Source organism: Chlorocebus sabaeus, chromosome 25 (assembly GCF_047675955.1).
Source record: "Chlorocebus sabaeus isolate Y175 chromosome 25, mChlSab1.0.hap1, whole genome shotgun sequence".
Taxonomy (NCBI): domain Eukaryota; kingdom Metazoa; phylum Chordata; class Mammalia; order Primates; family Cercopithecidae; genus Chlorocebus; species Chlorocebus sabaeus.
This window is the reverse complement of record NC_132928.1, coordinates 68,065,552-68,091,187: the sequence shown is the minus strand read 5'-3', so window position 1 is coordinate 68,091,187 and position 25,636 is coordinate 68,065,552. Positions and strand designations below refer to the sequence as shown.

At 45.3% G+C, this 25,636-nt stretch overlaps 1 protein-coding gene and 1 non-coding gene across 2 annotated transcripts in view; one reads left to right on the top strand and one right to left on the bottom strand.

The window, feature by feature from the left end:
* GALNT2 (polypeptide N-acetylgalactosaminyltransferase 2) overlaps positions 1-13,890 on the bottom strand; it is a 218,113-nt gene extending 204,223 nt beyond the window's left edge. The window contains exon 1 of the mRNA XM_007989762.3: positions 13,626-13,890. Coding sequence (XP_007987953.2) covers positions 13,626-13,751 — 126 coding nt within the window. The 5' untranslated portion in view covers positions 13,752-13,890. The remainder of the gene's footprint in view (positions 1-13,625) is intronic.
* Positions 13,891-19,106: 5,216 nt separating this feature from the next.
* On the top strand, positions 19,107-19,165 carry LOC119619837 (U7 small nuclear RNA). The gene has a single exon (XR_005236283.1). It is a non-coding gene; the product is annotated as a U7 small nuclear RNA (small nuclear RNA).
* Positions 19,166-25,636: the final 6,471 nt, after the last annotated feature.

Sequence of the window (25,636 nt, the reverse complement as noted above, 5' to 3'; positions counted from 1 at the left end):
TGCAGGAGCCCCTTCATCCTCACACTCCTTCCAAGACAACCCACCTACCTAGGAACGCCTGTTTCAGGCATGGTCTGCGGAGGCTGGAAGCGCTTTCGAGGAAAGTAGGTTGGTTCGCTTTAAACCTGGCAGAGGAGGCTGGCTCTGGCGGGGGGGAAAAGGAGCCTCTGGGCTCGTGAATGCCTGCAACGTGTCACATGTGGTGTGAGAGCACACTGGTGCAGCTTCCCCAAGAACCCGTGTCAACACCTCCCCGCCTTTAAAGTGACAGTTAACATTCAACAGCAGTTAACACTTTTAAGCACTTACTATGTATGTACCAGGCACCATTCTGAGCATTTTACATAAACTAATTTATTCATCACTGAACAACCTGATGATAGGTGAATGGGGAAACTGAGGCACTGAAGGGTTAAGTGACTTGCCTGAGGCCACAGAGTTAACTGGATAAGCCAGAATGCACACTCAGAGTCTGCTCTGGAGCCCAGGCCAGTGGCCTGTGTGCTATGCATCCTCTCTGCCATGTCACAGCAGCCCCAGAAAGACACCCAGACCTAGCTGTCCACCAAGAGCTCCCATGCACAAGCCTCCTGGGCTTCTGCTGTCAAACAAGGCTATGGCCAGAAACAGGCAAAACTGCTTCCAAAGCCCCCAGTATGGATTTACAGAGTCACCCTGGCAACCTGCTGATGCTACACCTTCCCTCGGGCACCAGGACCTAAAGGGCAAGTGGTCAGAGCAACCACTGCTTGGGACATCACACTGCTTCATGCACCGGGCCTGATGTCAAGGTCTGCTCCCTAGGTCAACAGGACTTGAATTTCTGCAGAAAGTTCCGACTCTGAACACACATCGGTCCTCCACCAAGGCGTCCCCTTCTCCACAGTAACCTAAAATAAAAACTTATACGGCGGATGAGAGCTTTGCTTCCAAACAACTATGGCACATTTGATAATGATGTCGGTGCTTTGCAACACTGGAAAAAAAAAAATAGATCCTTATTAGATCATCAAAAATACCCTTCCGGGGCGAGCACAAGGAAAATGACTCCACACACTCTCCACTGCCAGATGAGGAGAAAATACTCTAAAATAAAACCTATGTCTTAGATACAAATACTACTGCAATTATGACATATGCCAAGTCACACTGATTACCAGGAAGAGGGGAAACTTTGCCTCTATTCCTTTTCTTTCTAAAACAAAGGACACCCAACTCACATCTTCCTAGGCAAATGCTTAGTGACCCAGATTACTTCTTGATCCATAAGAACGTGAGCTCCTAAGTTAATGAAGCGCAGACAGAGACCGAGCCTCAGCAGCCCTTGGCATAGGGACATTCCTCATGAGCCCAATTCTGCCTCCATGAGCCCAATTACGAGGCCTGGACAGCCACAGTTATGTTCCTTTCATGACAGCCAGCCTCAGGCCTGGAGCTTAGACCACCCAAGAACCCAGACTTGAATTACATTCTCCTCCCAGCTCTCTGCTTCTCGGTCATCCACATCAGCAGTTTCAATAAAGGTTTAGTAGATGATCACCAGCCCCAGTAATCAGCACCTTCCAAGCCTGAAGCTGGCAGTTCTGCATCAGCAAAAGGGAAACCTGCTATTTGTAACTTGATGTTTCAGAGACCATAGCTCTAAGACCAGGACAGCCAGGGCTGACTTTCTCCAGAGCCATATTTTAGGCAGGTGAAGGCACATTGAAATTCTAGTCCCAACTTTGCTACTGCATGACCCGTGGGGCAGGCTAATAACCTTCGGGTCCATCAGAAACTGTGTGTGAATGTGGGAAGAAAAGCTGTTCTTTTCTCCCCAGCTGTTCATTCTCCCAGGCATGCTGAAAAGCAAGATAAATGAGCAATGGCTCTAAAGCGTTCCAGACATCTCAGAGACAAAGCTGATATAAATTTGAAGTACTAGGAATTATACCTTACAGAAGACACACAGTATCATAATTTGCTGAAATCTCTCATTTACAAATACCATGTAAAATAGCCTTTAGCGTTAATATCTTGTTGGGAGAACAAAAAGGACTAACACATGTTTATTAATGGTCTCCCACTCAGCTTCCCAAGTCATCCACAGCTCCTGATGGACAGCTTATAACCGCAAGCAAAGCTGCCTAGCATGAGTGAAAAATCTGGCAGAAAGACTGAACATAAAGAGGTGCCTGGCAAATGAGAAGGGTGTAGTCAAGACAATAAAACATCTGGCTGGGCGCAGTGGCTCACGCCTGTTGTACCAGCTACTTGGGAGGCTGAAGTGGAGAATCGCTTGAGTCCAGGAATTTGAGGCTGCAGTGAGCTATGATCACGATCATGCCACTATACTCCAGCCTGGGTGACAGGGTAAGACCCTGACTCTAAAATAAATAAATAAAATGAAATAAAACATCTACAGTGAACTCTGGTGGGTAACAGGGTCTTTGGTCCACAGGGCAGTCTGCTTAGGCAGAAGTGATCTCACAGACCACCTGAGCTCATTCTGTACCACGAGAGACTGCACCAGGATTAGCAATTTCCAAAGAATGTAGATACTCCTCACAGAAGAAACAGCAACCAATGTTGCTTCCCTGGTAATACAGGTACTAAGCCAGGATCTAACGTGACCTCTGAAGCTCCCGATGAAAATATCTGTGGAATATCCCAAACTACAGAAGAGGTGTGAGGCCGAAGCACCTCTGGACTAATGCAATCACAAACCCTTAGAGCTGCTTTTTCCAAAAATACTAGTTTTCAGCTACTTCTTTAATTTATGCTGCATACATCAGTAAATCTCTTTTTAAATTTTTTAAATGAACTTTTCAAAAGTACACAAAAACAAAACAGTAGAATGAACTCCATGAATCCACTGGTCAACTTCAACAGCGCATCTGGCTTCCTCCATGATTCTCCCCCAAATATGATACATTGTATCCACAGTTTGTATTGTTCTTCAAAAAATAAGGATTTTTGAATAATATAACCACTAATAAAGTAGGAATTGCCTTAATTTCATCTTCTTATTCAGTCCTTGTTCAACTTACCCTTAATTTTAAAACAAAGTCTCCCTCTCAAAATATGTTGGTTTGTTCAGTGATTGTAAGCATTCCCCTGAAGATGCCAGCACTCAACTTGGTAACCTGTGTACAGAAAATGCTCAAGGCCGGGCGCAGTGGCTCACACCTATAATCCCAACACTTTGGGAGGCTGAGGCAGGAAGACTGCTTGAGCCCAGGAGTTCAAGACCAGTCTGGGCAACATAGTGAGACATCATCTCTACAAAAAAAAAAAAAATCAAAAAAGTTAGCTGGGTGTGGTGGCGTACACCTGTGCTACCAGCTATTCGGCAGGCTGAGGTGGGAGCATAGATTGAATCCAGGAAGTCAAGACTGCAGTGAGCCATGATCACAACACTGCACTCCAGCCTGGGTGACAGAGCCAAACCCTACCACAAAAAAAAAAAAAAAAAAAAAAAAAAAAAAAAAGGCTCAAAAATGTTTCTGAATGGGTTCATACTCATCAGCTCATCAGCTGCTCTGTCAAAAATAAAAACCAGAAGAAGAACTTCAGTCGATGTGGATTCTGGGAATCGGGAGTAAACAGGTGAAGACATATACATTAAAAGGAGGATTCCCAGTCTTCTTTATCAGTGACAGAAGGCTTGAAGCCGAGTTCTTATAAAGGTGAGCAAGTACAGTCATCCATCAGTATCCTCAACATTGGTTCCAGGAACCCCACTCCCCCGACCAAGGATAGCAAAATCCATAGATGCTCAAGTCCCTTATATAAGATGGTGTAATGTTTGCATATAACCTAACATACACCCTCCCTTATACTTTAAATCATCTCTATATTACTTATAATACCTAATGCAGTGCAAATGCTAGGTAAATGGTTGTTATACTGTATTGGTTTTTAAATCTGTTATTTTTATTCTAGTAGTGTTACTTTTTATTTTTTCCCCAAATATTTTCAACCCAAGGTTGGTTGAAACTGCAGATGTGCAACCTGCAGATATGAAGGCCCAACTGCAGTGTGACACATGAGAAAAGGAAAGGCTGTAATTGGTCAATTCTAAGATGCCCTTTTTTCAGCCACCCCCAATTGGAATGCGGCTCACGATCGATGATGTCGTCAATGCCATGGGCTGGACGAGGCCCATGATGCATTATTACCAGCCCATGCTCAATCATCCAAATCTGCAGGACATACACATCAATGACTTAGAAGAAAATCCCAGAAACAACAATGAAGCAAGCACTCTTAATCCCTAAAAAACAAATCATGGTGGGATAGGAATGGATGGTAAATTGAGGAGTTAGGCAAAATTCCCAGAAGAGTCAAAAGCTGGCTACCTCGACTTAATTGCCAAGCTGTCTTCACAGTCCAGAACCAATGGCTCTCAGTGTTTTTATGGATTATTTTCCTTAGGAAATGCTACATCACCAGCGCTCTTGGTGGCACAGTGGATGACTCTGAAGAAAATAGGCACTAACATCTGAGTCAAAAAGTGGCTCAGAGTGCTTGGACTCTGAAAAAGTTTTAGAACACTTTGCTCAATGTATTTCACTTATATTTTCCTTTGTATCTATCTATGCCCGAGAGTGATATATGGAAAAATCGATGTCTCAGTCTGAAAGAGCTCTTTCAATAAGTAGAAAATAAGAACGCCAACTGATAAGAGCCCATTGTGTCACAGTTCAATGGACAGTGTTTTTTCTTTCCTAGTGGTCCACAAAATAATGGCATGTTTGACAAATAATGGCCTCTCAGAATTGATGAAAAAGGTGTATTCCAGACACAGGGGAAATTAGTGATGATCTAAAGTGAGACAAGAAGACAACTAAGTGAGCTCTCTGGCATAGGGGATGGTGCAGGACAAGGGCGGGAGGGGAAGGACAGTGCGGCAGAGCAGGCCTTTCAAAGGTCACAGATCAAAAGCTCAACTTCTAGGTCAAGGGGAAAGCCCTAGAGGCAGGAAGGAGTAAGACAATGAGACTGGGAGGCATCCCAGGCTAAGCCAACCCTCTCATCATCCAGGACAACCATACAAATCCCCCCACCCAACAGTCATCTACACTTACCCAAATCCTGATAACAGAGTACTTAATTTATGGGCATCTCCAAAACACAGGCCTTTAATTTGCACTGGCTCCTCAAGCTCTCACAGGGCAATTTAGCTAAGAAAGACCCTTCATTTGAAGTGCGTCATTTTTCTAGGACAGCACCCTGTCAGGAAGAAAAGAGTTCACTCCCTGGGCCAGTCTCTGACGCAGAGAGGAAGAAACCTCGATGGCCACTCTTGAATGCGAAGGCCTCTCAAATTACCTGTTCTTTTTGCCACCATGTAAATGCTCCACTTGTTTTATCCAGAAGTACACTGGACGCTGGGTGCCTAACCATCTCAATGGTTTTATGGGATTGGTAACTACCAATCCCATAAAATATCTAATGACCCCTCATAAGTGAGAATGGCCTCTATGAAAAGCACCTGCATGCCCTCACCTTGAGAACCAGGACCAGCTACAACTTCCCACAGTTCCACCTCCCTAAGTGGCTGTGGGTGATGAAGTCACATCTCCACTTTATTGTTCCCAAGTACAATACTATCAATCACAGAAGCTCAGTGTTACCCACATTGCCAAGAATAACCCCCATCTCCAAAGCCTGGGTACCAGGCAGGCATCTGATCTCTGGTTTCCTGCAAACATGAATCAACAACCCCCACTCCCACCCCCCAGCAACTCCCAAAAATCACATCACAGTGGAAATCCTGTCCTGGAAAAAGCGCACAGGGACCTAGGGGGAATCCTCGTTAAACAGCAATATGTGCAGAAAGCACTTTAAGAATGTGTAGTGTTCTTCCACGGTGCACCTAACAATGAATGACTGACCCAATCCAACTTGGCGCTTCACAGAAGTCGGCTCAGGAATCAAGAAATGAGATTGTTCCACAAGCATATTCTACAAAGCTGATCGGCAAATTAAACTGCTCGGGCAGCTGCAGGTCCATAGTAAGGGAGGCGATTATGACAGTACACACAACCTTTTAACCAGGATGCGTTCGTGCCTCATCGAGGAGACCAGAACGAGAACAGGTGACCAAGATGTCCACAGCATGGAGGGAAACTCCACCACTAGCCAACCAAAGGCAACATCCTTCGGGAAAGAAAACTGGCTCGTTTGTTTAGCAAAAGAAACCAAGGAGTAGAGAGATCACCAAAAAGAGGCTGGACAAAGCTGAAACCAGGGGCTGCAAATGAAGCCGAGGGAACCACAATGGCTCCCTCTTAGTCTCAGCTCCAATCCTGCCTTCCCCATGAACCTACGTGATCACCACTTTAATAATGCAACTACCCTTCCGCCCTGATTCCTAATCCCCACGCACTGCTCTGTTTTTTCCACAGCATATAGCACCTTTCTGCACACTACGTAACTGACATTGTATCTACTGTCTGGCTCCCCACAGCTCCCCACTAGAATGAAAGCTCCAAGACCACAAGGATTTCATGTCTGTTACAACCACTGGTGCACTCCCAAACACTCAAGCAGTGCCTGGCACATAGGAGGGTCTCAAGAGATACTCATTCAAAGAATCAGTGAAAAGAACCAGAGCCAGTTTTAATCTCTGCTCCTTCCGGAGAGGCAGCTGAGGACTGCTGCCTTCAGGAGAGGCAGAGGCCTGGAAGGTAAGAACACAAATTCCCTGGAGCAAAAGGTAAAAATGAAGAAAAGAGCGGCTGGGTGTGGTGGCTCACGCCTGTAATACCAGCACTTTGGGAGGCCAAGGTGGGTGGATCACCTGAGGTCAGGAATTTGAGACCAACCTGGCCAACGTGGTGAAACCCTGTCTCTATTAAAAATACAAAAATTAGCCGGGGGTGGTGGCAGGCGCCTGTAATCATAGCTACTCAGGAGGCTAGGGCACAAGAATTGCCTGAACCCAGGAGGTGGAGGTTGCAGTGAGTCGAGATCATGCCACAGCACTCCAGCCTGGGTGACAGAGTGAGACTTTGTCTCAAAAATAAAAAATAAAAAAAAAAAAAAAAAGCAAAACAGACCAGCACTACTATCAAAGCATTACCGAATGCGCATCTGCTCCAAGATGCCTTCCAGGGACGTTCCAAACGAGGCCGCAGTACGAGGGCACTGCTGAGGCAAGGAAGGGACATGGGAGGCCCAGGGAGCAGGAGTAAGCCAGGTTCACTGATGGCTGCCAGAAACCCTCGGCCAGGAGTTGCAGAAAAACCCCACTGCCTCCAGAGGCCCTGAGGAGATCGCTTCCACCAGACAACCCTGGGTCTGCCACCTGTGAGATCTGTGACCTTGGAAAAGTCACTTAACTTAAAAAGCCTGGAAAAGCTTTTTAAATGTAAGCCCATGAGTGAGATTCTAGGTGACAGTTTTTGTTTTTCTCCAAATCCGGCCCTGATGAATCACTGTCATCTATGTTTCAGCATGCTAAGAAACCTAATCCATAGAAAACACCCCATGCTTCTGGGGCCCGTACTAGTAGACAGGACTAAGTGCAAAAATGCCAGTGTTTCACCCTGTGCTGCAGGAGGCAAGAGCCAGGCAGGAGCACAGTGCCACCTGCTTAGAGCAGGGAACCCCAGAAAGGTGGGCGCCCATCAGGGAAGACAGGTTAGTGCCTTGAGTTCCCGTTTATTTCCATGGTTTACAATAGAAAAAGGTGGGAGAGGCTTTCTGGACTAGGCAGGTAATCTGAAGACAGCTTTCCTGCCAACTCCACACTGGGTTCATCATGAAGATCAAGCACAGGCCCAAGGTGAGGGCATCTTCACACTGTTAAGAGAACAAGGTCAAATTTCATTCTAAGGACAGGGGTGATCACTGGTGAGCACACACCAGTGAATTCAATGTAATTCTCCAGAGAGGAGAGTTCCCCGCCAGGTCCAGTCGATCCGAGACCCGTTCAGGAGGGTTTGCATATGGAAGTACCAAGACATCCCTTCTCCTTAAAAACACCTCACCCAGAAGGCAGTCTAGAGGCAAGGCCACAAGATTACAATGGTGGAACCAGGACTCTCAACAGTAACACCAAATCGAAGACTTACTCAAGGGGAAAAGGGATTGTTCCCATCATGGAAGTGGGGCTAGGCCTCCTTCTATCCAAGTGGCACATTTTCAGGGGTGATAATCAGCACATTCACTATGGCACAGGCACAGAAGTGGGTCCAAGAGGCCCCTCAAGTGGCAGGATTCAACCCTTTTACTGCTGAACATGGGAAAGAGATCCCAAGGAAAGATCAGGGCAGCTAGGAACTGGAGGGCACTCGGGGGGGCCTCAAGACAAAGCATACGTGCCAACCAGCATGGAAGTGCCTCACATGTGTGTGGCATGGCTATGCCACTGTGTTTCCATCTGCATATCCACTGACTTGCATGGCTCAGCATCACCCACACAGAGCTTCCAGAAGAGGCTGCACAAGGACAAAAGCACAAAAACGAACAGGGAGCGTAGACTTGGCCAGGTCTGTTTTCTCATCACGTGAATTCTGCTGGGCGCTCCGGGAGACTTCACAGGCTTTTCCCAGGAATACCTAGCTTCCCTTCCTGGGATCTCAGCCAGAGCCTCACAGTCAACTCCTGCGTACACCTGTGTCTCAGTCCCAGGCAGCCTCACTCCCCACCCCACCACACCTCCTCTCACTAAGCCCACTGCCTCTGGACTTGCTAGAAGTTAGGCAGAACAGTGGCCTTGCCTGCTCTGACACTAAAATCAGTATCTTCCCAAACTGACTTCCCTCTCCCCAAAGCCCTGAGAAACATGAGCAGTAGCAAGAAGAAACTAGGTCTTCCCTGACCCTATCTCCCCCACCCCCTCTCCCATCGTTTTTCTGACCACCTCTTTCTCTGTTCCAAATGGGAAACCAACCACTCACCCATCACTCATCCAAACAGGAGCTAGGGTGGAGAAGCTGACAGTGGGTCTGAGGACTCAGAAAACCTTCTCCAGCCTCCCAGGTGTCCCCCACCCCACGGTCCGCAAAGCCTGGGCAAGCTGAGCCCACTCCGTGCTGGGTGTAGCAGCAGCTTTTCCATTTTGCTCAAAGGTCTAGGGAAGAGCTCGTTACTTTTGCACTGTTCAGCAGTCACACAATCTGTTTCCATTATGTTTGCTGACCCGGGGCAGCCACAGCTTCAGTCCAGAATAGGGAAACTTTATTTTCTTTAAAGAGAGAAATTTATGTTCCAGTGACATTGTCAGATGATCTGGCTCCACAGTGGTTTTCCCTGCTACTGTCCTCCGTATGTCAACTTCAAACTCTCACTTCAAGTGGACTTTTTAAACGCCAAACTGATGATAGGTGGCAAGGAGTGGTACTGGTGTCCCCCTCCGCATCCACCCAGACACGCTCACAGATTTTTGACACCCATTAAACCACATGAGGGCCCCAGGCTCGACCTCAAGTCACGCATGCTTCCAGTGATCACAGCGACCTGCCCTTCTAACAAAAGGGGCAGGGATACAGAGGGAGAGTGGCGGAGCTCAGAACCTGGGACCCCACTACAGGAAACCCTTACTCAGACACGTCCACCCACTGGTGGACACTCCAACTGCCTAACCACCAAGGCAAGCTGCACCCTCCACTCACATTCCTGATGGCTGCCCACTACTGAGATCCCCATTCTGACACCACAACTGGGTACGAGAGAGAGAGCTGGCATGGTGTCTGGACAACTTCCCAAAAAGTCCGTCTCTAACAGCATTTAAGATTCATAGCCCAAACCCCAAACAAACCAGTCAAATCAATCTCAGAGGTGAGGATGAGGGATTAAAAAAAAGAAAGACAACCATTTTCCAGAAAGCAAGAAGTATATCAGGAATATCGTCAACTTAAGATTCCTGGTTCACTATACTTTCAAGGGGATATTCAGGCTTTTACTTTTTCATTTTCCTCTTTCAGAGACAGCAGTTATTCAGTACGCACTAACAGTATTTAATTCTCCAAACAAGGCCATGAGGTAAGAATGATTATTTCCACAGCAAAGATGAGGAAACTGAGGGTCAGAGAGGTTCAATGCATCCGTGAAGGTCACCAAGCACAAAGAGGTAAACAGCTAGGTCTCACTCAACGCCAATAAGTGGATTTGTGCCATTTCCCTTTATTTGAAAGTCTACTACTAGCTCAGAAACATTACTGGTTCCCAAATTAAGAACCAACAAGTTAGCTTGGCATTTGAAGCCCGTTACAATTTAGTTCTGAATTTCTCCAACTTTACACCCTAACGTTCCCTTCCATGTGTACCATGGTCTAGCCTGGCAAGGTCCTTCACTGTTCCAAGAAATAACCTGCCCGCTTTCCCCCATGATTCCTAGAAGATCCCACCTAAAGTCCCCCACACTTGGACTCTCGGGCAAGGGCTACAGGACTTGTGCCAGCTCAGGGAATAAGGGTGATGCTACTGTGCAAAGTGGACAGGCTCCCGGGGCTCCGGATCATGTCCCTCAACTAACACTGCCCCTTACCTCCCAGCATGTAGGCGCACAGGCAAGGGGTCTCGGGCTCCACACTCTTACAGCAGAGAGAAAACCCTTCCCTTTCCACCCTAAACAGCCACACTCCACCCACAGGCAGCTTCATTTCCAGAGAAATCCCTTCCACTCTTCTGCGGCTCCATCCACTGCCAGCATACCAAAGCCCAGGGGAGACTTAACATGCTTAAAAATTTAAAGCATTTAAGAAGCTCAAAGGAAAGGAACCCTTGAAGTGCAAATCATCAATTTAGGGGGAAAGAGCAAAATATGGGGGGAAAGGGTATGGACACAAATGTAAATGAAATGTAATTTTAAACAATATTTTGCATAAACTGCTTTAACAGACATGTCCTCAACCTGGGTGTTGAGTCCTGAGTTGTGCGGCAGTGCCTGAGACTGGTTTTCAGCGCTCCCTCCTGCTTAGTTTATTAAACCTGCAATCTGAGGTGAGCTGGCTCTCTGGGTTTTGACAAGTGGAGAATAACAGTTCTGTGATGAGTTACTTAACAGGCAGGGCACACAATGACAAGCCTGGGCTGGGCTGCTGAAGCAGCAGAAATCCTAGTTGGACTCCCCTCAAACGATCCCCAAAGCCCCATACTGCAGCCTTGTACCCTATGAAAAACGTCAGGATGTGCAGAAATTGGCTAAATATGGAATGAGAGCCCTGACTTGAACGGTATGAGGCAAGAGAAAAAATATAGGTCCACTTATCTCTAAAAAACTATAGCGAGCTTTTAAATTCTGCCTTTCTGTGCATGGCCCGCTATCTTTTTTTATGTCCATGCTTTACAAGCCAAACAAACCACGTGCTTTTTTTTTTTTTTGGTATGAGAATGAACTAAATTTAGAGACACTTCTAGTGTCTAAATCCATGGAAACAATTGGGGAGGAAAGAGGACTACACGATTTTCCAATAGATCAGGCATTCTCCTATAGATCACGATTTCCTATAGGATCAGGCATTCCTATAGGTCAGCCCTATAGATCAGGGCTCTATTTACCCCCTTCAGAAACCATCTTCCCAGGGTCCACCACACAAAGTTAATGAGTCCTCCACTGCAATTTCAAAAGCTATTGCATTTACACACCTCTTCCTCAACTGACAAATCACTAAAGCATTCTAAGGGTTAGGATTAAATTTTATGGTTCGTTGACAGAAAGAATAGAATCCCAAATCACCAATCTATAGGTAATTGTTCATTTCCTCCACTTTTTCTACCTGGTCTCCCTACCTTTCTATATTGCCACCAGGAATTCTTTAAAAAAATAAAAAATAAAAAATAAAGAAAAAAACTAAGAATCACACACTTCAGGAGTGTCTGAAGACTTCTGCATGGAAGACCCCTCACACCACCCAGCAACTGAAGCCCACCAGAGTGAGGAATCAGCCTCCGGGAGGCGAACAAGCACGTTTGCTCTTTCTAATCACGTGTACTAATGAAAGTGGCAGACTAAGGAAAGAGAAACGCCAAGAGTGGCTTAACGTGTTTGGTTTTCTTTGCATGAAAGGCAGAAAGCTTTGCCAGGTCTCACCAGCACACCAGGCTATGCAGAGTGGCCAAGGCACAGTTTACTGGGAAACAAAGTTTTAAAAAATCATTCCAGTTTGACACGATTATATCTCCGAATGGACTGCACGACTTTTGGTGGCTGCATGCTCTTTGCTGTTCAAGAATAAACCAAGTCTTCGCATACATATACTACCTATACCATTTTTTACAAAAACAGCGCTAACAGTACAGTGTCAGCTCAGAAGCTAGGCCGATTCAGCACGTGGAAAGACGGCTTTATTTCACAAGTCCATGTAATTTACCAGAAACCAAATAAGGCACTCATTCCACCTAACATCTTCGGCTATGAATGAATGAATGAAGCAAAGAAAAAGCCTCTGAAGCAGCCAAACCCCAGTGTGGACATTTAGGGGTCTGACTTCAGAACTGAAGTCTGTTCATCTAGTTAGTTCCCTCTGGCTTGTTTCAGCATACCACTCTCTTGTTCCAACCCAATCACCCGTTGTCCATCTCCATTAACTCAGAATTTCCTGGGTTTGCGGTGACACTAAATGTCACAGTAACGAGGGTTACAGGAATTCGGAAAAGAGAACGCTGCTTTCAAAGCCAAGGAGCCAGTAAAACACTACAAACGTCCCCAGCCGGCATGCTCCAGCCCACAGCCCGACGCCCTGCTCTCCCGGCCGGCCGCAGGACCGCGCCGTCCCGGCTCCTCTCAGCGCTCAGCATCCTCCCGAATGCCCAGGGCCCGGCCAGCCGGAGCGGCGGGACGAGGGCGCGGAACCGCAGAGCAGCTCACACGGTCCCCATAGCCGGATCACCCGGCCCCCGGAGCAGCTTAAAAACACATCCATAGAAGAGGGATTCTCCCTGAAGCGGGGAGTGGGGATGGAAAATGCAAGCGCAGGAGGCCACGTCCGGCTCCTCGCGCGGGAGAGCCGGGGGCCCGGTTGGGCAGAGGGTAACACTGGGACCGCAAGGGGACGGCCGGGACTGGCCTCGCTCGGGGCGCAGGGGCGCACTAGCCCCCGGCTCGCACGGGCCCTGGGGCTTTAGTTGGCACGGGAGTGGCCGCCCCTGACCCCCAAAAGGTAAAGGGCAAAGAAGGTGGCAGAAACAGGGAACCCACGCCCCGCGAAGTGACAGGGGGAAAGGGACGACGATTTGCAGCCGCTGGTATCAAAGGGCTGAAAAGAAACTTGGACTCCTCTCTCCCGCTGTACATGACGCGTTGGAAAGGCGGTCGCCTCTCTCTCCTCTCCTCCCCACCCCCTTTGTGTTTCCCAACACCCCCATCCCTAAACTTCCAAAGGCAGGGGATGGGGCTCCCGGCGGCCGGACAAGACTCGAATTACGACAAGCAGAGAGAGGAGTGACGTCCACGAGAGGGGGCGGAGGGGTGAGAAAGGCTGCGGGGGCCGCCCTCTCCGAGCCCGGCGTGCGCAGAGGGGCCGGGTGCACCCCTGCCCTGGGCACTTGGCGCGGAGGCCCGGGACTGGGGCGGGCGGCTCGAGCGGAGGTCTGGGCGGAGGAGCGTAGGGGCGGCGCGGAGCGGGCAGGGGACAGGGGCGCAGGGTGGGGGTGGGCGCAGGGGCCCGGCCGCGGCAGGGCGCTCCACTCACCTTCCTACCGGCGCCGCCGCCCGCTCCCCCGGCCAGCGCGGAGCCGCCCCCCGAGTACATGTAGTAGGCGATGCCCAGCACCCACAGGAAGGCGAAGCAGAGCAGCATCCGCGAGCGCCGCCGCATTCTCCTAACTCGGCCGCCGGCGGGCCGCCGCTGCTCGCGAGTGCTGCCTGGGCCGGCCGCGGGCGCGGTGGGGGCCGGAGGAGGAGCGGAGGAAGGGGAAGGGCGCGGCGGCGGCTCCTCCTCCCGCGCGGGGCTACTGCTTGGCGGCGGCGCGCACTCGGCGCCCGAGCTCCGCCCCGGGCCGGCGGCGCCGCGCGGCGCCCGAGCAGGAAGCGGCGGGCTAGGAGGCGGCGAGGGGGGTCAGGGAGCAAAGGGCGACCAATCGGCTGCGGCTGCGGGGGCCGGGGCGCGGGCCGCGGGAGGGGACTGCCGCGTCTCCATGGCTGCAGCACGCCAGGCTCAGTCGGGAGGGCCTGGGCGCCGCCCCGCCCCCGGCCGCCCGCCCGCCCGCCCGCCCCCTCAGCGTGCTCCCCCCGCCGGCCGCCCCCTCCCCCGTGAGTGACAGGTGGCTGCCCCGGGACCCGACTGGAGCGCGCGCACACGTGGGCACAGAGCCTTGCTCACGCAAACAGGGCCTCTCGGTTACGGGGGCGGTAGTGGCCCCGGCGCTTCCTCCCCAGACTGTCACCTCTTCAGCCTTGGTCTTTGGGGCCACCTCAGACCCTTAACGGGCTGGCTGTTATTGGTCCACTGACCTGAGTTTTTGGTGCAAACCGCCCGCCTGAACCCGACTTTGCTGCTGCTTGCTGCAGTTTTCTCACTAATCTTGCAGCAAAACATTCCTGACCCGCTGGTATCGGTTTTATTTATCTATTTAGGCAGATGTGGAGGTTTTGAGGTAGGAACTGAGAAGGTAATTTTCAAAAGAACATTTTTCTGTGGGTGACAGAGCTATCAATGGTAGAGTTGTTCTTTTCAATAAACGCGAAATGAAGAAGAAAGCAAGCAATAAGATATTGTTTAAAATCTTTTCATTCTCATTCATTGCTTTCTTTAAAAAGCACACCAAGCATCTTTAATGATACAAGAAAACGATCTGTCTTGTAACAGAATCTGTTAACCTTGGTGATGCCCTTGTAACACGCAGTTTCCAGTGTTTCCTAAGGAAGAGAGAAATTTTACTTAGAACTTGATATGTTAAATGTTTTCAGGAGCTTCTCAGTCAGAGGATAATGGCAGCTGCCTGAATATATCCCTACCCATATCCTCAACGAAACAAAAACAAGCCTTCAGCATTACTTAGAGAGAATACCATGAACTGAGCATTAAATTACTTAAGTAGAAGAAAGAAAAGACATCAAATTCCAACTGAGCTCCCTCCACTATTGCCAACGACTTAAGTGAAGTACAGGGTTGTCATCTCTTTATAAATAGAAAGTCCAACACCAAGAACTAAAAACTGAACAGAGGTCAGGTGCCTTATTGATCAAGGGAAGAGATTTGAAAGAAAAAGGGACAAGAGGTGGGAGCCTTGAAGGAGCCTTGCTTCTGGGAAAAAGTCAGATAAATACAAAAAAGATAGTGTCCTTCAGAGGCCTGGCAATGAAGGGAAAGAAGGAAGTCAGAAGGGAAAATTACAAATCCTGCAGAAATAAAAAAAACCGCCAGTCCCCTCCCCTGTATTTCAGTACACAGATAAAAGAGAACACTCTTGAACTGGCAACCCTGCCTCAAAATGACTAGTAATAGAAAAACATCAAATCAACTGCATATAAAGATTCTGCAAAAAGAAAACAGAAAAATAATCACATTTCTGATGATAAAAAAATAAATCATAACATTTTCGCTGATGAAAACCCGCACAATAAAAACCATGAAGCATAAAAAAATTGTAATACCACATATCGAGCTGAACAAAGTGTCATGTATTTGTATACACATATACACACACACACATAGCTAGAATAAGAAATTTCAAAAACTAAAGACACACTAGACAAAAATTAGGAAGAAATGCAACAAGGGTTGAGCAAATTCAAGAAGGAAATTGAAAATAATGACAAAAACTATCCCAGAAACAAAGAATAATTATAAGGTGTACAAGGGAGAATATATTCAAATGAAAATATGTAAAAGGACACCAAAGAATGGCAAGAAAACAATCAAGAAATTGAAAATAATATAAACATAGAAGTAAAAAGGTTCAGAGAGAAGAGGTTAAAATAAAAGCCAGGAAAGAAAGACCAAAATACACGTAACTGGAGTCCCTAAAGTACAAACATTAAACAATAAAACCTAATTAATATTAAAACTATAACCCCAGAAAATAATCCAGGAATAAGGGAAAATTTAAATGTACATGTCAAAAGTGACTTCCATGTACCTTGGGAAATGATCTGGAATTATCAACTCCAAAATATATTTTAGTAAAATGATTAGATTTTAAAGGCAAAAAAGATCAAATTGCTTATAGAGATAAAAATTTATGCTGGCATCAGACTTCTGAACAGCAACAGGCAAAGCCAGGCAACAGTGGCGCAGCATTAACAAGGAACAAAAGTACCAGGCAGGCCAGGCATGGTGGATCATGCCTGTAATCCCATCACTTTGGGAGGTCGAGGTGGGTGGATCACCTGAGGTCAGACCAGCCCGGCCAACATGGTGAAACCCCATCGCTAAAAAAACATGAAAATTAGCCGGGTGTGATGGTGGGTGCCTGTAATCCCAGCTACTTGAGAGGCTGAGCTGGAAGAATCGTTTGAACCCAGGAGGCAGAGGTTGCAGTGAGCTGAGATCACGCCATTGCACTCCAGCCTGGGTGGCAGAGCAAGACTCCATCACACACACACACAAAAAAAGTACCAGGCAGTGATTTTTATACCCCAGCCCTCAAGGGTCAAATTTACAGGCAAAGAGATGTGACCTGAATGCAAAAATTCAGAGAACATCACACACATGGGCCTTTCATGAGGCATCTTAGAGAACGAGCTTCCTCCAACCAAGAGACAGCTGAGGAAGCCAGGAGAGTGACTAGCGGACAACATTTTGTAATTCAGTTGGTGAAAGAATAGTGTATACACATTATACTTTCTGATAAACTTAGAACAGGTGCAACTAATGACAACTGGAGGAGAAGGGGAAGAGCGAAGGGAAAATAGAATGATATCATTGTCTGCAATATTAGTAGCAGGTAGGAGTGAAAGGATACCATATAAAACTGACAGACCAGATGTTAAAAGGTTAGAAACAAAAAATAGGAATTAAGGGTAATATATTTAAAATATAAGTAAAAATCACTAAAAATATACATATTCCCAAATATTGGAAACCCTATTCTAAAACCCCAAAAGTTCTAAAAACAGCGAATACATACCAAATAATGAAAGAAACACAGTAAGTGTAGCACAGTGATGCAGTAGTTATAAAAGGAAACAATATGATAGAGCTGAGACCAACCCACATCAGTCATACCAATTTACAAGTGGGCTCAGTTCACCCTTTAAAAGAAAAGATTTTCAAATGTAGGCATAAAAGAAACCCCAACTCTAAAAAAGCAGGTGCTGTAATTCTGATATCAAACAAAGTAGAGTAGGCCAAAAAGCATTACATGAGATGAAGAGGAACAATTTATAGCCCAAAACCTCACTTCCTAAACACTTATCAATTACATATCATTAGGATTTGATCTGCAAAGTAAAATCATTATTAGTTTGATGGAATAAGGGATATATGATAGGGATTAAACTTTAGACAATGTTAGAGGTAGAAGAAAACAGGTTATGGAAGTCTTTCCATTGTACATGGGGCACGTCTGAAGTCGCTGTAGTTTGTAGACCTGGGAATCAGAAGAATAGCTAGATGTGACATGGCGCACTTCAAAGGCAAAGTTTAAACTACAAAGACAAAATGTATCTCATGAGAACAACTAGAATTCATGAGGACAAACTGTAATGTACCTCCAGTGTTGATTATGGAAAAAAAACACACATAACAAAAACCCACAGTGAGCTACCACTTCATATCCATTCGGATAGCTATTATATAAAACTTTTTTTTTTTTTTTTTTGAAATGGAGTCTTGCTCTGTCGCCGAGGCTAAAGTACAGTGACATAATCTCGACTCACTGCAACCTCCACCTCCTGGGGTCAAGCCATTCTCCTGCCTCAGCCTCCTGAGCAGCTGGGCCTACAGGCATGTGCCAGCATGCCCAGCTAATTTTTGTATTTTTAGTAGAGACAGGGTTTCACCATATTGGCCAGGCTGGGCTTGAACTCCCAACCTCATGATCCACCTGCGTCAGCCTCCTAAAGTGCTGGGATTACAGGCATGAGCCATTACGCCCAACCTATAAACCATTTTATAAATAAATAAATAACAAGTGTTGGTGAGGATGTAGAGAAACTGGAACCCTGCTGTCGAAAATGGTGTAGTGGTTCCTCAAAAAATTAAATGTAGAATTACTATGTGATCCAGCAATTCCATTTCTGATTGTATACATAAAGGAATTGAAAGCAGGGATTCAAACAGATGTTTGTACATCCACATTCATAGCAGTGTTATTTACAGTGGCCACAGGGTGGCACAACACATATGTCCATCAACAGATAAATGGACAAACAAAATGTGGTATATCCGTACAGTGGAATATTATTCAGCCCTAAAAAAGAAGAAAATTCGAACACATACCAGAACATGGATGAACCTCAAGGACGATATGCTAGATGAACTGAGCGAGACACAAAAAGACAAATACCAAATGATTTCACTTACATGAGTTTCCTACAGTAACCAAAATTCTAGAGGCAAAAAGTAAAATGGCAGTCACCAGGGGCTTGAGGAAGAGAGGAATGGGGAGTTCTCATTATTGTTTATGAGTTCGGAGTTTCAGTTGGGGATGATAACATTCTGGAGATGAATGGTAAATGTACTTAATGGCACAGAATTATACACTTAAAATGGTTGCGATAGTAAATTTTATGTTACGTGTATTTTGTCACAATTTGAAAAAACCACAAATGACAAGTTGGGAGAAATTATTTCCACAACATTATGGATAAAAGGGTAATATCTCTGGCATACAAAGTACTTAAACTTTAAGGAAAAACCCCAAATCTCCTATAAAAAATGGAGAAAAGCATAAACAGACAATTCATAGTAAAGATCTACAAAGAGTCCATAAACATATGAAAAGACATTAAACTTTTCCTATAATAGAGTTGTAAATGAAAACTACAAAATATACTATTTATCCTCCCATCAAACAGGTAAAAAAATCAAAAGCTTGGCAAAACATTCTGTTGGCAAGACTACAAAAAATAAAATAGAATAAAATAAAATAAAATAAGGACGATATCTGTGAACAGATATAGGGTAATATCCAGGATATTTTGTTAAAGGAGAAAAGGAAGTTGTGGTAGGGTATATATCATCTGCTACATTTTCTGTGACAAAGAAGGGACTAGAAAACATACATGTAAGTGTTACAGCTCTTTTAGAACTTGTCTAGGTTTGCTAGTTTTCACTGGAAAACACTCCATGCAGAAAAGAAAAGATACATGTATCTGTGTATTTTGGCAAAACACACATACACACTCACGTATGCAATAGTGGTAAACCAGAAAGCAATTGAATTTGTTACCTAGAAGGGGTGGGAGGGAAAGGTAGAAGGGATAGGAGAAGAATTGATGCTTCTTTGAGTATACTGTTTTTCCAGGCTTAAATTTTGGAAACATGATAGTGTTCTCTATATTTAAAAAAATAAATAAATAAATAAAATAAAATCAAGAAAGCTGAGGGGAGAGGAATAAAAACTGAATTCAAACAGAAATATCTGAATCCCATTACATTATAAATGAATAATATAAAGGTTAAAAAATCAATATTCATAACTTTAAACAAAGTATGCCAGCTATGTGCTCTCAGACTAGAACTGGAATTTTAAAACCCTTTATTTTTTTCATAGTGTTATGGGTATAGCAATTAAATTATTTTATGCATAGCATGCAATTGAGAAAATCAGAAAATACATTGTTTTGGGGAGCTAGGATTTTCACTATGGAAGAAGGGCGATATAGTATAGTATGGGATGGAAGAAGGCAAGAAAGATTCCTGTGGAGTAGATTTGGAATTAGATATAGCAGTATGAACTCATTATTTCATATACACACACATATCTATGCTCATATGGTTGCATATTTAAATAAATATGCATATATATTTCCTAGATCTGTCCACTTAAAGGGCACCAATTAATAATATCCCAGTAGCAATGAGCACCCCTTGCACCCAGATCTTGGTTTCTAAATACCATTCTCCACTGTAAGATTTCACTGGAGAAATTATTGATTCCAGGACTGGAGTCTAGAGGGTATTAAATGAGCCTGGAACATCTTGTTGTACTAGAAAGTAAGGAAGGGCAGAAAGAGTGAGAGAGAGAGAAAGAGAGAAGCAGAGAGAGAGAGAGAGCACAATGTTAACAGGACATAGGAGCCAGCTTGAAGGGGCCCCACTGGATAAATGTAAGACAATATATGCATCAAAATAAACACTGAATAAAGTAGAAATCTAGGTATACACAGTGATAATAAATAAATGGAAAAAAGGGAGAACTCTTTGAGTAGAATGCCAACTGATAGACATTCACGGAAGGGTGGATCGCCATCGCACAACTATTGCAGTAAAGGTTTGTTTGGAGAAGACACTTCAATGGATGCTCAAGTGGTTAGGTGAGGAGTGTAATGAAAAGGAGGAGATTTATAAGGTCTTCAAATGTCTTTCAACAGACATTTGTTAGTTGCATAATAGACATATTATTCATTGCTGGGTGTGGGTGGTGGTGGTGAGGGGGATGGGGGAATTAGTAGCTGGTGGAGAAACAGGCAGCACCTTGGCCAGTTGACCAAACCTAGCATCACTCGTGAGGGTCAGATGGATATCCTGAGTCTGCAGAGACTCTGAGAAGGTGACAGCATCATGGTTTTTGTATTCTGGCCAAGGATGTATAACCTGATTTGTGAATAAATATCAAGAAAAAAAATTGGGGAATATTCTGTAAAATAAGTGGTTTGTATTTTTCAGAAATGTCACTTTGTCTATTGTGAAAGACAAAGAAAGAGTAAGGAAATGTCCCAGATTAATGAATCCAAAGAGACGTGATAACTAAATGCAATAAAGCCCCTGGAGTGGAGAGTAAAAATACTGTGGAGAACATGAGTAGGACAATGAACAAAACAGGACTATGGACTATAGAGTGGGTAATATCTTAGTCTGATATACCATGGTACAGTATGGTAAATAGCATAATGTTAAATTTTCTGATTTTGCTAACTGTGCTATAGTTGCATAGAAGAATGTTAGGAAAGACGATATTTATTAGGAAATATAAACTAAAGTGTCAAGGGTTAAGGGGCATGACATACACAAGCTGCTTTCAAAAGATTCAAGAAAAATATAGACAGAGGATGATTTTTAAAAAAAGTGGCAAAATAGTCTGGATAAAGGACATAGGTGAATTCTCTGCACTATTTTTGCAACTTTTTTTGTACGTTCGAAATCGTTTTCTTTAAAAGTGGTTTTACTTGCAATGTGGCGACCCTGAAGTTTCATTCTGCTGATTAGGAAAAAGGCAGAAACCTGAAAACATTCCACTGCAAAAACCACACAGCCCAAGCCTCCAAATGATACTACAACTTGCTTCCCTAGGCAGCTGGCATATATACATCCCCTCCTTGTCTTTCTTCTACCTTCATTTACTTTCCTAACACATCTCCACAGACACTTTCAACCACTTGTGCATGATTTCTAGTGTTTACAGGTAAGTAGGAAACTCTGTACACATTGACTTGCCCTTTTGTCAGACCCTAGTACTGTTCAGCACCGTGGCTGTCATTTATCAATGTAATATTTTCATGCCAGAAGCCCTTAGGGCTTTTTCCTGACTGTATAGTACAGTAAGAACACTACGTATTTGTAGCAGCACATAAATATAGCTTCAACATTTCTGCTGCCAATTCACTGTACCAGTTACTATTATCAGAGATGTTGGGAGCCCTGTACAATTTAATGATACATTGTGATTTTGCACAATAGAACCTTTCTTATAATCTGATTGTCCAATTTCCCTTTTTCTAAAATACTTTAAAGGAGGACAATACCCAATCAGGAGAAAAGGAGAAACAAAATTATGACTGCTTAAAAGGAACAAAATATTAAACACTGAAATTGGATAATTGGAAATCATTTGCATACCCCTCCTACCAAACTGAAAGCACTTTTCTATGGAGGTTATTATAAAAAGAAGATGTTAAAGAGCTTGCCCACGCCCTATCATACTCCCAGGACCCACAACGGGCTGTCTTTAATGAGAGGGAACACTTCGAAGTACTACAGTTCTATCCTCAGTGAGCAGCTCTTAGTGACACTAAGCTCGAAATCCCCGCACCCAGCGGACAGTGTTAACCACCTGCTGCTGTCTTCCCAGAAATTGCTTGACTTGAATTGTGGCTGAGAAATAGTTTATCAATGTGATTTAGGTGAAAGGAATCGATTGCCCTGAACATATAAACATTAATGGTGTGCTTACCATATGCCAGGCACTGTTTGTGTATTATTTTATTAAATCTTCACAACAGTCCTATCAAGTAATGCTCTCACTATTTCAGTTTTATAGCAGGGTGCTGTTAAGTGCCTTGCCCAAGGCAGCTCAGCGAGTAGCAGAGTCAGGGAGAGTGAGTCACTAAGAGGCACTTGGCCACATGCCGTGTGGGGTGGGGGGGGGGATGCCCCCGGGGAAGGAATCTTCCCCGTTAGGCAAGACAGTGGTTACCTGCATGGGGTGGGGCAGGAACACAACCAAACACAGCATCATGGGGGCTTAGGGGATCCTGGGGACATTCTGCTGAGAGGCAGTCTTCTTGTCCCCATCTTCCCCACTGTGTACCCTCTCATCTCAGGTTCCCAGGGAGTATGTCACAGTGCCACCAGCCAGCACTCACAGCACTATGGCCTCTGCTGATGCCCCACCAGCCCAGGCTGCCCCTGAGTGAGCCTGAGAGTTGGGCCTAGGAAGGAGGAGGCCAGTGTCAGGAGTGCTAGGAAAGGAGACTCGTGGTTAAAGATGCCCCCATAGCCCCAGACTTAAGGGCATGGGTGGACTTTAGTGAGTTCTATTTATTCCTTCAGCCGTAGGGGCTACGAGCACCTTGCCCTGTCCACATTCCACATAGATGATCTCCAGCCAGTGCTTTTCGTTCGTGTACACTCCTGTATCAGAGCCCTTTCCTCCCTATGTCCTGGGGAAAGGAGCCAGCGGAACCCTCTTGGCCCCAGATGATACTTCCCTAACCCCAGCAATGCCCGTTCCCATTTCCTACCCGTCCTGCCTGTGGTTGCTACCTTTAGGGTAAGCTTCTTCCCAAGAGGCCCCACAGCTCCTCCAGTAGCTGGTTCCTGGTGTGCCTGCCCCTGCCCCCAGGTAGATACGACTCTTGGGTGAACTTATCTCTGGCTCAGCTTAGACCCCTGCAGGTAGTTTACAAAGCACTTTCACATGCATGACCTCAAGGTCTCATGAGGTGTAGATTACTCTGCTCATCTTAGAGGATGACAAACTGAGACTCAGAAAACTCAGGCAACTTGTCCAAAACCATCCATGTAATTAGCCAATGGCAGCACCAAACACAGACCCAGCCGGTCATCTCCCTCAAAGTTCACAGCCTCTCTCCACCGTCCCCCACCTTCAGCTGCAGAGTTCCCAAGACTGGTCCCACTGCACATAGATGTTCTGAGAAAGTCTCTCGTTTATTTATAGTTTATACTCCACTCACTTCCAAAGATAATTGGAGACATTTTACAGAAACCCACAAACACATATACATAAGATGTGCAGAGCTGTGTAGGCAGACCACGTAACTCATGAGGGATTTTCCATTCCCCCCTCCCCCTGCCAGATTGCAGATCTTGGAGAGCTTTTTAAAAATAAAATTTCTCGAGATTCCCATCCCAGACCTACTGAATCAGAATTGCCAAGAGTGGAACTGACTAGTGTATAGTGTTTCCATTTGCCAATGCAAGTAGACAAAGGAGAGTAGAAACAGGGATTTTAGAAAGAAACAGAGCAAGCATACACTGTGGAGCTGTGGGGTTAGAAACTCTAACAGCTATGTGGGGGCTCATGGCAACCCTCAGAGTCCCAAAGCAACATCTCCCTGGTCCTGCTTGATGATGGACCTGGTCTACCCTAGAAACAGCCCATTCTGGGGGCCTGAACATCCCTTTGTCGTCCCAGAACCAGAGAATGCAACTCTTATGTGAACTGTACATCTTGACTATACCTATAAATCCTAACAGATCTGTGGGGAACTAGGACTAGAATTCCACTTTGGAAAGCAAAGTCATTGTCTGAGCAAAAGGCAAGCTTTTCCAATTTGAGAATAAATGAAGGGATATTAGATTATATTTTAGAGTTATTGTTAATTTTTTTAGCTGTGATATTGCTATTGAGGTTACTTAGAAAAATGTCCTCATTCTTAGGAGCTGTGTGCTGGAGTATTTATGGGTAAAGTTCTTGATGTCTGCAACTTACTGTCAAATGACCCAGCAATGAAAGTATTTATATTGTAGAGAGTTATAAAAATGTAGGCATAGATATAGCAAGAGATAAAATCAAATGTGGGGAAGCACTCGTTGCTGGATCCAGGTAGAGAGCATAATGGGGTTATCATTCTGTTTTTTTCAACTTTTATCTATCACTTCAACTTTTCAAAATGAAAAGCTGGGAGAAAAAGAAAAAGAAAGAGCACATGAGGAAAATCTGGTGAATAATTGCAGTGCAAATCATAACAACTTTTATTGAAGAAAAGAAAAACCCAGACATTGTAGCCAGACAGAAACATCCGGCATGCTCAGCAGGCTGTCAGTCAATCAGTTATTCAACAGTTATTCAACAGGTGTTTATTACAGGTCTGTGCTGGGCCTAGGACTTCTACAAACAGTGAGGAAAAAAATAAAACCAAAAATGTACCCTATGGGTTCCTGTCCTTGAGCTGCTAATGATTAAATTCAGCTCCATGAAGGTTTTTTGTCCTGGATATAATTCCTTGGGAGGTTTTCTAAAAGCACCCAAATTATAGCTCTGTTAGCAAGCAGGTTTCTTTACCAGGCAGATTATCTTTGTTAGAAACTTCTGAACCAGGAAGATGAATGATATAGGATTCTCCAGGATGTCAGAAAAGAGAGATTTTACTAAGAAAAGTCCTTAGATCAGATCCCAAATAGACGCAACATAAAATGGTGCATTTGGAAGACCTAGGGAGGGGAACGGAGGGCAGAATTAGGTCATTGTTAAGGGTGAATGCTTGACCTTTGCAGAGGTAAGTGAAAGAGGAGAGCCCTGGAGAGAAGGGGGCTCAAAAGAGGGGCTGGATGAGTCTGTAGACATGATGAAGATGGGCCATGAGAAAGGGATCCCACCACAGCTCGTCCTATTCAAGAACCAGGCAGTGACCTGGAAGGACAATGGGAAGGTCTCCATGAATCACCTCCTCCAGAAGGAGGCCAGGCCAGCTACCGGTCAGATTGACCAGCCCAATTATAACCTCAGGGGCATTTCTGCTTAAGAAGGTATGGGGAGGGAGAACATTTCTGCCATGTAGGAGATTGACAAGTCTTCAACCACTTATGAAACAACTGGAGATAAAAGGTTGAAAGTATAAACGCCCATTGAGATAACAATCACCAATTCCACAAATATTTATTGAGTATTTACCTTGTGCCAAGCTCTATTCTAGATTACTGGAGTGCACGGATGAAGAAGGCGAAGAACATCTCTGCCTTCAGAAAAATCTCATACCTTCTAAGAGTGAGTGTAGTGCACACAGTGCAGAGGGAGTCAGTTTCAATGCATCCATGAAGAAAAAGAGCAGTCTCCCAGGTCCAGCCACTCTGCAGGAGGTTGGGGAAGTGCGGGGGTGGAGATGTGCGCCTTTCAGGGGCCTGACAATGGTGCT